Source organism: Chanos chanos, chromosome 3, assembly GCF_902362185.1.
Source record: "Chanos chanos chromosome 3, fChaCha1.1, whole genome shotgun sequence".
NCBI lineage: Eukaryota > Metazoa > Chordata > Actinopteri > Gonorynchiformes > Chanidae > Chanos > Chanos chanos.
Window position 1 is genome coordinate 32,743,178 of NC_044497.1, and position 13,054 is coordinate 32,756,231.

General features: G+C 42.0%; 1 protein-coding gene across 1 annotated transcript in view; it reads right to left on the reverse strand.

Annotated features, from left to right (window-relative positions):
- The window catches only part of lamb2 (laminin, beta 2 (laminin S)), a 29,422-nt gene that overhangs the window by 12,839 nt on the left and 3,529 nt on the right, over positions 1-13,054 (reverse strand). Inside the window, exons 3-7 of the mRNA XM_030768649.1 lie at positions 5,969-6,138; positions 5,671-5,806; positions 3,147-3,220; positions 2,810-2,998; positions 2,402-2,465 (exon numbers count right to left, since the gene is read on the reverse strand). Coding sequence (XP_030624509.1) covers positions 2,402-2,465; positions 2,810-2,998; positions 3,147-3,220; positions 5,671-5,806; positions 5,969-6,138 — 633 coding nt within the window. The remainder of the gene's footprint in view (positions 1-2,401; positions 2,466-2,809; positions 2,999-3,146; positions 3,221-5,670; positions 5,807-5,968; positions 6,139-13,054) is intronic.

Below are 13,054 nucleotides of genomic sequence, written 5' to 3' on the forward strand. Positions count from 1 at the left end.
TAACAATCTGGGGTAAATGTCAATCTAAGTAAATGCCTGAAGACACTGGCATACGCTTAAGCATTGTCTACACTTTGAAAATATTTATTTTACTCTTGCTCTTCAATCTTCTGCACATACAGCAAATTTAAATTCAAGCTGACTTGTAAATCCTCCCTTTACTCCTGCTGGCCACTGACCCTGGTCTACACTCCAGCCTGGACCTGGTGTTGACCTAGGAGCAACCCCAAAGGGAGGAAGTCATGGTCAGCCAAGCATGAGGACCCTGAGCAAAAGATCGTTCCAGATCACAGAGAGTTAATGAAGTGGGACTGTGTGAATGGGTCAGAGACACCAAAGGGATGAGAGAGGACCAAATCTGTGTGTGTGTGTGTGTGTGTGTGTGTGTGTGTGTGTGTGTGAGCATATACATGTGTACATGTGTGAGTGTGTGTGAGCATAAGTATGTGTGTGTGTGTGTGTGTGTGTGTGTGTGAGAGAGAGAGAGAGAGAGAGAGAGCATGTGTGTGTGTGTGTGTGTCAGTATATGAATGCGTGGGTGTGTGTGAGTGTGTGTAGGCATAAGCACATGTTCGTGTGTGTGTGTTTGTGTGTGTGTGTGTGTGTGCATGTGTGTGTGTATGTGTGTGTGGGCATGTTTGTGTGTGAGGGTGGAGGATTGGTGCAGAGGGAAATGGAAGAGGTGATAAAGGCCAGCTGAAAGATTTTCACTGCTGCTACTGTGCACACAATGTTCCTCACAGTCATGATCCAGCTGTTTGGTGTTACAGAATGAGTGTGAGAGACAGGATGTGGTATCAGTCTCCACATACCCCGTTCATCCTCACTTTCAGTGGTACACAGTAGTATGGGAATAATACATTATTGAACCATGGCTAGAACACCTCCATAGCCACAACCTGCTGCTGAGACAAACAGCCTTTGTTTTCTACATCCATTGTGTTATAGAAAGAAACATGAATTTAGCACTTGTACATTCCACTTGAATGTATTTATGTCGTAAGACGTAAGCCGTGGGACTGAACATGTGGGCAGAAGAACACAAAGGGGGGGGGTGTAATGAGAAAATAAGTCAAATATATAAGATGTAGGAATCTAAGACAAGAAATGGAACCCAGAGGATGGAGGCTGGGGGTGGAGGCTGTATAGTTTCGTTACCTGAGTGTACACCTTCAGTAACACCATAGATGTCTGATGGTTGGAGATTAACTGATAAAAACAAGACGCCCTCTCTCCGACAGTAGTGAAGGACATTTATGTGTTGAGTTACCTAAACACCAACAAGCGCTCTCTGTTCCTAAATTCCTGCCTCTTTAAGTCCCTTATTTTTCAAGAGAGAAACATCTTGCTCTCGTATCAGATACACAGCCAGCACAGCTAAGCATGGATTCTGAATCCAATTATAAATTATCTTAATGTGATGCAGACAGTATCTGACTGAATTCCTCTGCATCTGTCTCCCTTGATTTGAATTCTCTATGCCAAATGTTCTCTATCAAAAATACTCTGCATTTTTTCATTCCGCACAGTCAGCAAACCTAGAGGTTTTAAATCAGGTGGGAATGTTGTGTGTTACATCTGGGCGCAGTGAATTGAAGTTGCCACTACCCTCACACGTGGTTTACTGTTTTACTCATTCTCACACTCCATGTCTATTCCCTCTCCATTTTCCCTCAGTAAAAATTATATTTCTGGGAGAGATGAATTGGTTGTTATCTGGGTCGACATGTATCCTGCTTTTGTTGAGCCTGTGAGCACGTCTCAGGTCAGAAAAGTCAATGGAAAATGCCATAGAAAAAAGCAAGGGAAAGGGTTATGCATGCTGTTCCCGAGAAAACAGTGCTGTCATACCAGTAAACGGGATCAATTGAGTGGGAGGGTAGCAGCTGCTTTTTCCACTTCTATTTCATTTCCCTTCATTGTACATTCAATAACACAGGCAAGTGAACAGTAATGAACTGTAGCTTCTTGCAGAATATGGGTTTGCAATGTGAGTAGTGTGTGTGTGTGTGTGTGTGTGTGTTTGTTTGTTTAAGCAACTGCAACTATGAATGGTAAGTATGAATACATCAGAATCAGTGAGACAGAAAGGGAGGAAGACACCATGAAATCCTTAAGAAAGATTTCCTTATATGACCTGACTGTGCCTGACTTTGTCACAGAGAGCATGAATTTTGAACTTTTATAATTGGTGTACAGTATAGCGCAGAATGTGCTTGTGTTCTAAAAACAAAATGTTTGTTAAGAAACATTTTTATGCGCAGAAACTGAAGGGTAAAATTGTGATCATCATCATTTATGTTTCACCGGGCCTACAAAACCTTAGAAGAAGCAGTCAACCGGCCGTGCACTACTGGGGGTTGGAGATTCTAAATACACACCAGTGTTTGAGTTCACCTACTCTGAATGTTGGGACTATAAGGGTCTTCAATGTGGATGGCAGGCTCCAGAACTCTGTAGATTACCTGTGCAATCAAAGACAAGATATTACTGCATCTCATGGACAAAGACACAAAACCGTGTTTGAAGTTCTCTTGGAATGAATTTGTAATGTAAGTGTGTAAGTGTTTGTGCCATGACACAAATGTAACTGACTGAAGGAAGTGAACCTTGTTTCATAACATGCTGAAGCAAGAGTACGATTTTCTGTACTTTGCAAATGAAATTTTAGGTTGGAAGATCAACCTAGACTCTAGAAAAGTGTTTATCACTGCATTGTTTATGCATTTTTGGCTGTATGGAGGAAACTAACTCAATTTCAAAAGTCTTTTAATCATATGAATGAACTCTTCCTCTGTGCTCATCTCACCTCTCCTTCCGTGGAGGGCTCAATGTCCGAGTAACGTGACTCACAGATGACATCATCAACTTTGCGGAGGGGACCCTGGGAAATTCCTGGAAAGACAGAAGCACAGTCGTAGGCAAAGTACCTGTACACCTGCCAGGTGCGCCCGAAATCTGCTGATCGCTCAATCAGCAAGGCCGCTGGACGGAAGGTCTGCATAAGGCAACAAAGAAGAAAAAGAGTAAAAAGATATGCTTTTTTCATAGTGGAAGTAATAAAGGATTTTCTGTCCTGTGAGATATATCTTCTACCTACAGCTCATTTCTGAGAGGAAAGTCTAGCTCAGTGTAATGGCATTTACCTTAAAGGTCATAATCAGATGAGTGAAATGAAACTCGGCTTCAAGATCCAGCTGAATGTACACATCAGATTTTCCTAAAGAAAAAGGGGGAGATGAAAGTTTTCATCATCTGTATTTCATGAGTTTCAGAAACAGTACTCTGTCTTGGGCTATTTGGAAAAAGATTTGAATTTGAACTATTTATATGCGTCTTTACTTTGTTCACTTTAACTATGGGTATACAGGAAGGTGCTTGTGCTCTGTCTGTATGTTTTATGTCATCTTCTTCCATGCAATTAGACCTAAAGGAAATTCCCCATACTTTATAACATTTCATTGGCACAGCTTAAGGAAGAACACACTTAAAAATCTCATCACATAAAAGACTTTAAAATGCAGAATCCTTACAAGTCACCGTATGGTTCAAAGGATCAAGAGACTTATTTTATAGAATAAATCACCTCTGATGTTCAACATGCTACAGAATTCTGTGTGAAATCTGAGAGCAGGAATGAGGTTTCAAAAGGAATACAGAAAGATATGAGATGCAGGTGAAATAATAACAGACTTTGCAAGTCAGCTCTCAGATTTCCCTTCCCCACCATAGAAGAGCATTTCACACTCATTAGAGATTCAATAAAGTAGCACTGAAACAAGCTTCAGGGTCTGTGTAAATGTGATAAATTGTTGGAGAACAGCTACAAAGCACATCTCTGAACTTGGGCCCATTCTAAAACACACTTGTCAGTTCTACAACTGAGGTGGTTACAGATAGGGAGAGGCAGTCTGCAGACACCCAAAAGCAAATAAAACTCATTCAGCACCTCACATACCACTCCTGTAACAATACCAATCCAAGCACTGTATGCGGCGTAAGCCAAGGGACTCAATGAGAGGCCTGAACTTTATTTAACCTGCACCTTCTAACCAGCAGCTAAACAGGAAGGAAACGGGAGTGGAGGAAAAGAGAGGCAGGGTGTACTTGAGGAAAAGACAAAGGGGAAGGGCGTGAGGGAAGGAGGGTGAAAGTATAAAAGAGAGGAGGAGAATTGACCAAAAGGCCCTCTGTTTTTCCGTTACATGCAGTTAGGCTGAAGGAGTGAGTCATTAAAAGCTGTGAGATCTTAAAGCAAGGAAAGAGCCAAATATCTACAAAACACCCACTCACTCCAAAGCACCTGCCCTTCTCCCTGTCAAAAAGTTACATAAGCTGCTCCCCCAGACAACCAGACAAGAGCCAATTACCAAAAATCACCTAATCCTGCTTCTGCCCGGTCGCCCCTAGCCTGGGGGGGTGCACTAGGGGGTGTTTACTGGGACCGGTTCATGATAGCGGGACATAAGGAACATAGTGCTCACACATTTGGGACAAGCAGCCCACTGTTCACTGAGAATCATTCATGACAACCACGAGCAAAAATAGTGACCATTTCCTGTCAACTCCCCTAACTGATGTTCCTCAACAAATACAGTGAGGATGCACTGACTAGATAGGACAGAAAGCCTTTTTTTGTTAAGAAGATGGATTCTTAAATGGGACTCTGTTGAAGGACTATGAAATAAAACAGAAGAATTTGCATGTTCTCAGTTGCCCAGAAATCCTCTGGAGATATTTTGTTGTGCCTCATTTTTTGGGAGTCTTCCTTCATTTCTTTTCTCTCTGTATTTCTTCATAGTTTTTTGGCACTCACATTCTCTCTCTCTCTCTCTCTCTCTCTCTCTCTCTCTCTCTCTCTCTCATCTCTCTTGCTCTCTCTGTAGCTAGCCCAGCATGAAACCTAAATTGTAATTATCAACATCTGTAGTAGCTCTGCTTGGTTTGAGTGGTATGATGTCTTGGTGATGTGGTGAACCTAAATGCTTTGAAGAACATCCAAATTGTTATTTGCCGATCTCTACTCTGCTCTCTCTTATTTCCCTACTGCTACATTTCATACCTTACACCATGCCTCTCTTCATATCTTCCATGTTATCACGCTCTTAAACTTTTCTGCAAATACTTCTAACATTTATTTAATTCTTTGCAGTTTATCTTTTCATTATTCTTTTAAACACACCCTCCCAGCTTGCTCAACTTTAAAACAGCCTCCATGCCCTCTCTTTTCTGACTCCATCTGAATCTAAACAGACCGCGTTATTAATAGGTCAGCCCAAAGCATTAGCTAGCTATAAATACATTGTGAGTGCTTTCTGTATGAGTTCATGCCAACAGCTGGCTTTAGAGATTTTAGGAGGTATTTTTCAGTGTGAAGACTGGGTATAAATCTGTGAGGTATACTGTCTCTTAAAAAAGAACAAATATAATGACTTGTCCTCTAACATATCACCATGGATGTGCAGTAATATATGCAGTAATGTGCAGTAATACACTCATCTGTGAATATATAAGAATGAACCCAAACTGATCTATATATATATATATATATATAAATGAAAGGACTCTGCTGAATATTATTGACCTTGACACAGATGGGAAGCTCCATATGAGACTAACTGTGAATGGCAATTAGACTTGGATTGGTTTCAGAGGAACCGTGGGCCTCACCGTTCTCAGACTGCCACCACGACTTCTTGCGATAGGGTTTAAAGGTGGTGATGACGTTTTCGATGCGATGACTCATGGGATTATGAACTGGATCATAGGGCTGTCGCGAATCACAGTGGAAACACTTCTTCTCCTCCTATTAGAGAAGGTTAAATATCTCTGTTAAAGGTTAAATAGCACAACATCAGTGGCCATCTTGTTCCACATAAATTTAATGATGGCTTGAATATTAGTAGGACTTAGCCATCGATGGGATCTCCAGTAATCTAATTTAGATGAGAATGGAAGAGGTCTTCACCTGCAGGTGGCTGACTATACAGTAGGGCTCTCTCCACCGCAGGCCGCAGGTGGATGAGGCCTTCAGATTCTTCTCACGACCCACCAGAAGATCACCGGTGGCTGGGTAACAGCTGCCATGGGTGCAGCCGTGGGCATGGTCAGGCTCCTGGGCAGTGGTGATAGCCAGAGCTGAGGAAGAGAGGGGAAAAATCATTGATATAGATAAATAATCATTTATAATGCTATGTGTATGCCTCAAGAACTTTCTCCAAAGTTTAGAGACGTGAGAGCCACCATCTCAGTACTGCTTTCCCATGTTTCTGACAGAACATTTAATCCTTGATGTTTCAGAAGAAGAAGAACTCACAGTTTAGTTCCCTGCCAGCTAAACTAACTATGAGGCCATATTCCATTTACATTAATGGTCTTTAGGGGCTAACTTTCCCATCATTTCCTTCCTCATTTGTACTACAGCTTCAATTAAGAAACAATATCATTACAGCATGAGGACAGGATATTGTTGAATGTTTTGATTTATCAGGCCTTTCCGCTGTAGGGACCCAAAATGGTCCACATGCCTCAGGCCCCCATTACAGCTAAATCTGGGCTAAATCTAGTCAAACTGCATTTGACTCTTAGTGTGTGTGTGTGTGTGTGTGTGTGTGTGTGTGTGTGTCTATGTGAATTCATCTGTGTGTTTATATGTGCAATTTCAAGGTGACTGAACAGTTAACAGTGCTCAACCATGTCTGGCACTCACCAGCTGTCAAACACTCTAGGCAACATCCTGAAATAAATTCCTCATGAAGTGGCAGTGTGTTACAGAGAGCCAACTGCTCAGCAGGGGGTGGGAGGGAACTCTGACTGACTGTCTGGAACAGGTGCCATCAGCTTTATTATATATATACATATATATACATATATACATACACACACACACACACGCACACACGCACACACACACACACATATACACAAACACAAACAATATTCTATGTGATGAGAGAAAAGTTGAGTAAGCATGCCTGGGTCCCATGGGAAAAGCTGAGATTTACAATTCACAGAGATCTGTTCCTTCACACACAGCAGCTGTGTTTGCCTGGCAACACACTGTGTCTCACAGTGCCCCCCAGGTACTGTACAGTGTATACTGTACACAACTTAACCAATATACATTTAACAACTGCACACACACAGACATGCACGCACACGCACACACACACACACACACACACACACACACGAGCTGACAGTGGTGAGAGAAGTGGCAAGGATGCCTCACTTCTCTGAGAAGATAAACAGACATAAACCTTAAGGTGACACAATCTTAATACAAGGGACACACTATCTCTAGTGCCTTTTCCTGCCGCTAGAAAAACTCCCACAGATAAGTCTAGTGAGACCAAAGCAGTTACCCAGTAATCGACTAATCTGATTTTAGAGGCAAGATCTATTCAGGCTAAGAGCAGAACATCTCAGAAAAGTGAGAGAAAAAAGACAGAGATTGAGAGGGGAAGGAAGTAATGATGTCAATGAAGTGTGACACACAGTTAAGCTTTTTCCTTCATCTGTTAAAACAGTCTTCTAAACACACGGAAATGAGATCAGAGAGAGATAGTGATGTGGAGAGTGAAGGTTAAAGAAAAGGAGAGAAAATTACAGAGGACGGCTGTTTGTATGTGTTGTGTTCATCCAGGCAAGTCTATCCACAACAATGCTGTCACGGTGCAAGACATTATAGCGCACCTAAAATCCTGTCTTTTACCCTATCAATATGACCTTTATTTCATAATCTACTCAAATTTAAATGTTCACCTAGAGAAGAACTCTTCTGTTATTATTTTAGTAAACCACACATATAATATAGAACATGGTTAGCAGGTTTCATAAGGTTTTTGCCCATCCTGGTTGTGAACAGGCTGTTACCATCAGTGGTCGAGTAGCTTGGTTGAATGAGCAGGGCAATGACTATCTCTCAGGCCCTTTACTGCCCCCCACCCCCCAATCCCAGTCCACCCCGCCCCCCCCCCCCCCCCCCCCCCCCCCCGCCATGGGCAAACAATCAAGAATGTGGGAGGACAGCTGGCAAGGCAGGCATACCTCTGAACTAACAAAGCCCTGCTGTTGGGTTACTGTAGCCACCGTGAGATACTAACAACAAAAAACAGCTCAAACCTCACAGTTAAACCAGCTAGATATACTGAACCATACTTATCTACTGCCTTTGTGTTCTGTTACTCATGACCTGTGGTAACATTAGCCGTAACACTGAACGTAGGATAATGCTTAAGGACGTGACCACTGAAAAGTAAAAGCCATTGCTTGGCTTGGCAGCAGGATCAGAGAATAAGAGAAACTATTGCTTCTGTCTCTGCCCATTTCCAGTCTAGTTTAAATCTGTTGGTTCTGTTCTAATCCAAACATACTGGCTCATTGTAACACTGCTTCCCCTTGTAATGAAATCCTCAGAATGAATCTTCAAACATGTTATTTAAGTGAAACAATGTTTACCTTAGTTTATTTACCTGTGTTTTGCTTACATTTACAATCCACTAGTTACATCAACGTGTGCATAAATCACGGGCTCACTATTCATAAATAGTTTTACATATTGCAGCAAATACTTGTTGTATGAGACACTGCTTCATCCCTGTTCCTGTGAGAATGAATAAGGAGAGTAATCACCACATTACAAGTGACATGGAAGAGCTGGGTCATGGCATGGTAAATCTAAGTCATTTTGGTGGTGTTCTAGGACATCATGGAAAAATGACATTTGACTAAAAACAACAACAACAAAAACAACAACAACAACAGGTAACTGGTCAAGAAATTCACTGAGGCCCTGACAAATACCAGGGTAAGTTACAATATGTGAAAAAGCAAGAACTTTTCCTTTTCTGACCACAAACAATTATTTCACCTATATCTGTAGCAATTACAATCTGAAACATGAAAAAGTAACCCCTTTTTAAAAACGAAGACAAAGAACTCCTATTAAGCTGGAAAAATGTGGCACACCCATGTCTTTCAGGTGCAGCAAACCTAAAAAATGCTAAAGGGAAAGAATATAACCAGGGCTTGTAAAAAGGTCAGACATCAATTAGTTTGAAACATTGATTCAAAAAACAAAACTCACAAAATCTTCTTTGACAAATACTGTAGCTAACAACAACTGTGGATCACAGGGTTGAGGCAGAGTGTCTGTAAATGTCTCTTTGACAAACACGAGTAATGAGTTTGGACTAGATATTTCCCATCATCCTCCTTTGCGTCCTATCTGCTCAGTCAGAGCTAATCTCCCTGTCATGAGCCACAGGACGAGACAAAGAGAGGGTTTCTCTCTCTCTCTCTCTCTCTCTCTCCCTCTCTCTTTCTCTCTCTCTCCTCATGCTCTGGTATGTGTTTTGCTCTCTTCTTTTCTCAATTCCTGCTGTTTTTTGCCTGGCAGAGTTCAGGATTATCACTGCTGTCTGCTTTGTTAGATGCCAGACTCTTTCCATTTCTCTACTGTTTGTCTCATCTCAGTTTTCAGGAATTAACCACTCTGCCATTAACCACCAAGTATTTGGATTTGACAGAAAACTATGGAAATCACTGTCTTTTGTTTCCGATAGAAAAAGCCAATCTTTCTCAGATGTCACTATGCTGTGGTTGCATACAGGAGCGGGAAACGTGACACGACCACAACACATTCTCAACCAGCTTAGTTGCAGCAAGCAAAGGATGGGTCTACTCTGTCTGGGACTTCTCAAACAGTTCATCAGAGAAGTCACTAAAGTTTCTCACAAACACTCAACTGTGACTTCAACGAGAGGATTTTTTTACAATCTGAGATGAGAAGACCTGCGACTATGCAAAATTCTTCTGCTTGTATAAAATATCAACATCTTTTTTTTTTTTTATTTTGAAACCTTTTTCCTAATTGGTTTCTGTTCTTCTTCAGCATCCTCCCTTTTCTCCCACACAATATTCTCATTTGATGTATTGTCTACTCAAACAGAATCAAGACACTTTTCCTGCTTCTCTCTTGTCCATTTGTGGATGGTATTCCCGGAATTTCTTCACAGATTGTGAGTCTGCTGGAGGAAGGGTGGAGTTCTGGATGGAGGATGGATGGAAGCCAGGATTCCTGATTGCGTGCTGAGCATCAGTACTGGCACTAAGGACCTTTGACCCATCCTGTAAAACTGCTGCTAAAATCAAACAGCCTGCAGAAACAGAACCACCTGGCCCAGCTGTGCATTATGGGCTGAGGGCGCAGAACCTGCTGGGAAAGAGGGAGAGTCTGCTGCATATCAACAACAGACAGCCCAGCGGGTCTGATACTGTCAGACTCTAATCCCAGCCCAGTCTCTGGCTTATCTCTTGTTGGCCAAACCTTGGCAAAACACGGCAGTGCTGATGATGCAGTGCAGGCACTCTGGGAGGTACGTGTGAAAAAGGGGTCAGAGGAGATGAGCAAACAGCCGGGTTATGACGGTTATGTTATTATGTCATTTCCAGGGTGCTGATATTTATTTTGGCAGACTTATTTGTTTGACATGACACCATTGCTATTCCCAGCCCTGGTTCCAGTCTCACTGTCGGTTCTGTAATCTAACCCTGGTGCTATTTCCAGCTGTCTCTGCAGTTCTCGCAAAAACTGTAGCCATTTTTTTTTTTTTGTCGTCCTACTGCACCTTTGTATTCTAAACATTGCCGAGGCTATATGCCAATTTCCCCATTCCCTACAATTTGCCCACCAGCCGAAACCTCGACCACCTCTACGGTCACATTCAAACAGTCTGCTCCTGGATCTTCCAACTCTGTTGACTCAAATCTCACTCCTCTCAGAAATGTGGTCCACATCCAGAGCACTCTCCAATACACACCAATGGCTGTGAGTGTATGAGACTGGAAAAGTGTTAGCTGCAGAATTAGTCCAGTTTTCACTTTTGTCTAAACTGCTAAACATTCTCAGAATCTTTTGATAATTCATCTGTCCCCAAGCTCTGCCCTGACCCAAAACTTTGCTTTACCCCAAACCCCAAGGCAGGCTGTTCAGGACATGAAGCACACATGGAGAACAGATGTTGGGCACTTTAGTGTCACTGTGGGTTTCATTTACTGACTGCATACTGCACTCCAAGGATTATGTCTTTCCCTAGGGTGTAGAAATGAAATCATAATTAAGATAAAAACATTTGGAAATTATAAGATATGAAGCATCAAGTGCATTCAGACATGTTGAAGTACTCCAGAACACGAAACTTTTTACAGCAAAACACACATGACCCATTACTGTACCCCATGTTCTAATCATGGGACTTGGACAGTGATTTAAACAAAGGCCACAGTAATGGACGACCTTTCCTGTTATTCAAGCGATTAAGTTCATTTCCGAGCTGTCTTCTGGGTAAAGTGATAATTTCACTGCTTTTAACTGGGTTGTGGTCTTTAAAAAAACACAATGCAGTAGTCTCAAAATGTGCCAGCAGTCTGCTGGAAAAGAAACACATGGCAATGTGTCTACACACACACACACACACACACACACACACACACACACGCATACACACATCAATGTGGAACCAAAGCCAATAAAAACTAACCACTTGTGTTTACAAGCAAACAGTCGCAGATTGTTTCAAGATATTTGTTTCAACTGGGCCACACAACCTCTGCCATGCCTCACTGAGCACTGTCCACCATCTTTGTGTGTTTTTGTGTGTGTGTGTGTGTGAAAATGACAGATGAATGAATGTACAAGTGTGTATATCTATGCCCTTTTATTTTCCTAGGTGAACCCTTGCCCTGTATCCCTTCTCATATGGGGGTACTGGGGGGGGTGCAGAGTCAAAGTCGGAGAGTGTTGTGAAATTTCTAAACTTTCCTAATCATTCCCCACTGGTATCTTCTGAAAATGTGAGGGAGCAAAAAAAAAAGAAAAAGGAAAAGAAGACAACAGAGGGGAAGGGAAAATGAGAAAAAAACAAAAACATACACAACCAGATGACTAATACAGACATCACATGTAGGCTGAGAGCTAAGAGCATCAGCAGGGCAGTCTTGCAGCTCAACCACCATGATACCGTCTCACTCCTAATCTTACTACACCAACAAAATACATCAACCTTATTACACCAACAAAAATTTCCTCTCAATAACCATCTTCCAGAACACAAATTGTGATGAGAAAAATGAAGTTAGAGGACTAGTAAAATCTTTAAATCATAGTCACATCACCCAAACCAGACTTTCAAATCAGAACAGCCATGCTTCCAAATAACCACACTGCATTAAAACTCTAAATGAATACTTGACATTTTTACGTGAAATTATCATTTTGTATGTGACAAATCATACACAAACAGCCCTGTCTACTCTCCTCATGTACCTGTCTCATCCTCTCGTCAGCTGCTCTGCTTTATAGCGACTTTATAGCTTGTCCTGTGTTTTAGACCACGTTTTTTTATGAGGCACATGACCTGCTCTGTCATTACATCCCTCACTAGTGGACAAGGAGAAGAGGAGGGAGAGTGTGCCACAAATTGCTACAAAGTGCTTTTACTTGAAAAACTTCTGGATAATTACATGATGAATGTCGGCCCATTTTCTTGATGTCCAGTAGCACTGGCAGTGACCATATCTGACAGCATTTCAGAAGTAGTTTTTACATATAATGCATGAGTACAATGTCTGTAGAACATGTAGTCTAGTAACACAGTAGTGTGCCCTTGAAGCACGGTAGAGATGAGATCACTCCTCAGAGCCCGAGGCCATGTCTGTGTAGGAGCGTAGCAGCTTGTACATGTTAAAGTGCTGTGAACACTCCAGCCTCCTGCCACTCTATTAAGGAGCTGTGCGACGGGGAAGCGTGAGTCTCAGCAGCTGTGAAACACACATGACAACATCTGTCGAAAACACAGCAAGGACATATGCAGGAAAGGGGCCAATTTAGGGAAGGGGCCAGAAAGAGACAGAGAGAGAGGGAGAGAGAAGGAGGGAGGGAGAGAGAGAAAGAGAGAGATATATATAGAGAGACAGAGAGAGAGAGAGAGAGAGAGAGAGAGAGAGAGAGAGAAATGTGGGAGATTTAAAGACAGAAGAGGCAAATAAAGAA